The sequence below is a fragment of the Chelonia mydas genome, chromosome 24 (assembly GCF_015237465.2).
Source record: "Chelonia mydas isolate rCheMyd1 chromosome 24, rCheMyd1.pri.v2, whole genome shotgun sequence".
Lineage (NCBI taxonomy): Eukaryota > Metazoa > Chordata > Testudines > Cheloniidae > Chelonia > Chelonia mydas.
Window position 1 is genome coordinate 16676442 of NC_051264.2, and position 4753 is coordinate 16681194.

Consider the following 4753-nt stretch of genomic DNA (forward strand, 5'->3'; position numbering starts at 1 on the left):
CCACCCCCGCACGTGCTGGTTGAACATTTTCAGATGGTTCTAATGTTCTCGGTGCAGAGCGAGGGGAAGTAGCAAAGAGGCCGAATTTCAGGAAACCTCGAACCTGGATGGCCCCTGAGATCAGCTACGCAACAGGACCGGGGGCCAGTGCAGCCATAGTGCAAAAGTGAGTCCGCTCCTCAAGCTGCTTTGCATCTGTGCTTAATAGCAGTTCACACTTCTGCGAGGTACGGCTTCCACCAGAAATTGTGGGTGAGGAACACCCATGCTGAGCTGACTCAAGGGGGCTTAGCGACACAGTCACTGCTCTTTTGATCTATGAAGGGAGATGTTTGTGTTCTCATCTCTATTATCACCTTTGACCTGGTGTCTTCAGCCACAATGGGGCTGAATTGGGACCACTGATGGCATGTAAGTCCTGTGCTAATAACCGATTTTTCGGGTCTCCAATTATTCCAAAAAATTGGGAGAGGGGCACTTATTTGGAGATGACCCCAAATGAATTTTTCTGACAAATGAAAAGTGATTGTTTCAGTCCGAAGAACATGGTTTCTTTGTGAGCTTAGATTTTACACATTTTAAATAAAATTGAAGCACATTTCAAGACAAAGCCATTTTGAAAAAGAAAATCAAAATGTTTCATTTGAAAATGTCCGATTTTTGATGATTGAACAAAACAATTTGGCAAACTTGATACTAATTCACTAAACATTTTGGTGTTACTAAGTTTGCTCTAACTGCTAGAGACCACTGCCCTCCCAGATCTGGGGATTGAACCAAGGAGTCCTTGCTCCTAGCCCCCGCACTCTACCCTGCTAGACCCTGCTCCCCTCCCAGAGGCAGGAGAAGAACCCGAGAACTCTGACGTGAAGTCAACAGAGCAACACTGATTTTCACTGGCTGAGGATCGGGCCTGTCCACTCCATGCCCTATTGCCTTACAGGCTTAATATTCCAAAATAATTGGTAATTATTTGTTATGATTCTCTTTTTGGAGGGTTCCCAGATGAACACTGTGACGGGGCGCGATTCAGCACTGCAGTGCCTCCTGCTGGCTGACCAGGGAATTAGCGCTGTGCCCTCTTCTGGTGGCGTCTTGCCTGCTGTCACCTCTGTTCCTGGACCCACATCACTCCCAGGACCACGGCGTCCTCCTACAGTGACACTGCCCCCTGGCTGAGCCACACTCTGTTCCCCCCCTTCCGGGGGGACCTGTAGTCTACTGTCCGGCCACTCCCTTCAGTGGCAAACTGCGGTCCATGATCTAGCCACTTCCTTCAGTGGCTCCAGCACCCTCTTTGCCCGTGTGTCAGGGCCTCAGTCTGCAGATCCCTGCAGCCTGCTAGGAGCTGTCTTTAGCTGCATGGGTCTCCGCCTGCAGCACTGCTCTGCCCAGGGGGCTTGCTGCCCTCCTCCTGCAAGGCAGCCAGTCCTCCTCCCTTCTCCAGCTCCAGGGAGTGACTCCCACTGCTCTGTTCTGCAGCCCTCCATGCACATGTGATTCCATGGACCTCGCCCTCAAAGCGCAGAATGTTCTCAATTCCAGATCTGCTGCCCCGTGGGGTCTTGCTTGTAAAAGGCTCGAGCTTCCATAGTTTTTTTTAAAATGGATTGACTTGTAACCCTGGAGTTTCTAGAACTAACTGCACATCTAGAATTCACAGGATCTGATTGCTTTTTCAGACATATAGGTGTTTGGAGCCCTTGAAGAACTAGACCATAGAGTCATAGAATATCAGGGTTGGAAGGGACCTCAGGAGGTCATCTAGTCCAACCCCCTGCTCAAAAAAGGACCAATCCGCAAATAAATCATCCCAGCCAGGGCTTTGTCAAGCCTGACCTTAAAAACCTCTAAGGATGGAGGTTCCACCACCTCCCTAGGTAACACATTCCAGTGTTTCACCACCCTCCTAGTGAACTTTTTTCCCCTAATATCCAACCTAAACCTCCCCCACTGCAACTTGAGACCATTGCTCCTCGTTCTGTCTTCAGCTGCCACTGAGAACAGTCTAGATCCATCCTCTTTGGAACCCCCTTTCAGGTAGTTGAAAGCAGCTATCAAATCCCCCCTCATTCTTCTCTTCCGCAGACTAAACAATCCCAGTTCCCTCAGCCTCTCCTCATAAGTTATGTGCTCCAGACCCCTAATCATTTTTGTTGCCCTCCGCTGGACTCTTTCTAATTTTCCCACATCCTTCTTGTAGTGTGGGGCCCAAAACTGGACACAGTACTCCAGATGAGGCCTCACCAGTGTCGAATAGAGGGGAACGATCACGTCCCTCGATCTGCTCGCTATGCCCCTACTTATACATCCCAAAATGCCATTGGCCTTCTTGGCAACAAGGGCACACTGCTGACTCATATCCAGCTTCTCATCCACTGTAACCCCCAGTTCCTTTTCTGCAGAACTGCTGCCGAGCCATTTGGTCCCTAGTCTGTAGCGGTGCATGGGATTCTTCCATCCTAAGTGCAGGACTCTGCACTTGTCTTTGTTGAACCTCATCAGATTTCTTTTGGCCCAATCCTCTAATTTGTCTAGGGCCCTCTGTATCCTATCCCTACCCTCTAGCATATCTACTTCTCCTCCCAGTTTAGTGTCATCTGCAAACTTACTGAGGGTGCAATCCACACCATCCTCCAAATCATTAATGAAGATATTGAACAAAACCAGCCCGAGGACTGACCCTTGGGGCACTCCACTTGATACCAGCTGCCAACTAGACATGAAGCCATTGATCACTACCTGTTGAGCCCGATAATCTAGGCAGCTTTCTATCCACCTTATCGTCCATTCATCCAGCCATACTTCTTTAACTTGCTGGCAAGAATACTGTGGGAGACAGTCTGAAGTTGCAGTGGGGGAGGTTTAGGTTGGATATTAGGAAAAACTTTTTCACTAGGAGGGTGGTGAAACACTGGAACGCGTTACCTAGGGAGGTGGTGGAATCTCCTTCCTTAGAAGTTTTTAAGGTCAGGCTTGACAAAGCCCTGGCTGGGATGATTTAGTTGGGGATTGGTCCTGCTTTGAGCAGGGGGTTGGACTAGATACCTACTGACGTCCCTTCCACCCTGATATTCTATGATTCTATGATTTGGAAATGTAGGACCAGGATGAAACTTTTAGCAAGCAATCTGGAACCTGTTGGATTTTATGTGGTTTGAGAAAACTCTAGAATCCAGTGATGTCTTTGGTCCAGTCAGGAATCTAGAACACATGGACTTTGAGTATGAACCCACCCAGAGGCTTACAATAAATGAGATTCCAGAGCCTGCTAGTGATGCAGAATCCAAGAGAGTCCCTTAGGTGAGAACACATTGAGAGATCAAAACCAAACAAGAGTCTGGAGCCGACTACTGTTTTGGTGCCATTGACGGCCCATTGAGTATGATAAAATTGAGAGACCTAGAACGTATGGGATTCTGGAGAGAGCAGGGAATCTAGAATTCAGGGACACTGCAGGGTTTATAAACAGTGAGGTACCTGGGAGCCATCAGGTTTTAGAACCATCAGGGATCTAGGAACCACTGAGATGGAAAGTTTTCCATTCTCCCTAAATCTGGGTAATCTCAGACCATCTCCTGTTTTGTGTTCTCAACTTCAGATCCTTGTCTTCCACTATTCTCAGGGGCACTGCTGCCGAGATCATCAACAAAAGCTGCTTTGACCAGAGTGAGAAGAGACGTCCTGAAGACCTGCCAGAACTTCTCCCCCACGAAGAGGTAGAGGATGGGGGTAAAGCAGGCATTGAAGCAGGATGACAAGGTATAAATGACTATGAGAGCACTCATCACTGACTCTGGCACCGCCTTCTTGTAGAGCTTCAAGCCATGGAAGAGGTGGTAGGGCAGCCACCCGAGAAAGAAGGAAACCACCGCGGCCACCATGACTTTGAAGGGCTTCCCAGCCCACGCCAACTTCTTCTCCTTCATCTTCAGCCCCACCCTGCCATAGCAGCCTGCAATGGTGCAAAGGGGGAGCAGAAAGCCTAGCAGGAACCGGATCATGAAGATGGCCATGTGGACCCGTCTTCCCAGCTCCTGCAGCTTGGCTCCGTTCCAGTCTCCGGAGAGCACGTAATTGTTGATGCAGATGATTTTGCCCCCGTCCACCACGTGCGTCTCCCGGAAAGCCAGGTAGGGAATACTGAGAGTGAAGGAGGCCAGCCACATGCCCACCACCAGCTTCTGAGCCCGGGGCATGGTGCGGTGATTCCGACACCAGATGGGGTGGTGAGTGAGGGTGTAGCGGTCCAGGCTGATGAGGGTGACAAGGAAGACAGAGGTGAACATGACCAGAGAGATGCAGGTGTTGAGGAACTTGCACAAGGCCATGCCAAAGACCCAGTGGAAACCCAGAAGGACATAGACGGCGAAGAAGGGGATCAGCAGGGTGAAGAGGAGGTAGCAGGACACCAGGTGGAGGAACCAGAGCGTGGTCACCGTCCTCCTCATCTTCAGCCCCAGCACCCACAGGTACAGCCCATTCCCCACCACACCCACCAGGAAGGTGGTGAAGAGCAACACGGTCGCAGCCAGGTGAGTGGGGCTCACAGCTGGGGTCTGGCTGGAATTCGCCCCAGTGGTTGGTGGGAGAGTCGTTTTGCCTTGGTCCATGGTGCCTTGGGGAGAGAGAGAAGATGGGTTAGAAGGGATGACAGAGGAGAGGAAAAGGGGGAGGGGAAGAGGAGGAAGGGAGAAATAAGAGGGGTTTAGGAAGGCACCATTGGAGAGGATATCTCTGGGTGTCCTCTGTT

General features: G+C 50.3%; 1 protein-coding gene across 1 annotated transcript; it reads right to left on the reverse strand.

Annotated features, from left to right (window-relative positions):
• Positions 1 to 3000: 3000 nt before the first annotated feature.
• LOC102934896 (probable G-protein coupled receptor 33) lies at positions 3001 to 4616 on the reverse strand. The gene has a single exon (XM_007053955.4). The coding sequence runs from the start codon at positions 4611 to 4613 to the stop codon at positions 3567 to 3569; it is 1047 nt and encodes a 348-aa protein (XP_007054017.4). The 5' UTR covers positions 4614 to 4616; the 3' UTR covers positions 3001 to 3566.
• Positions 4617 to 4753: the final 137 nt, after the last annotated feature.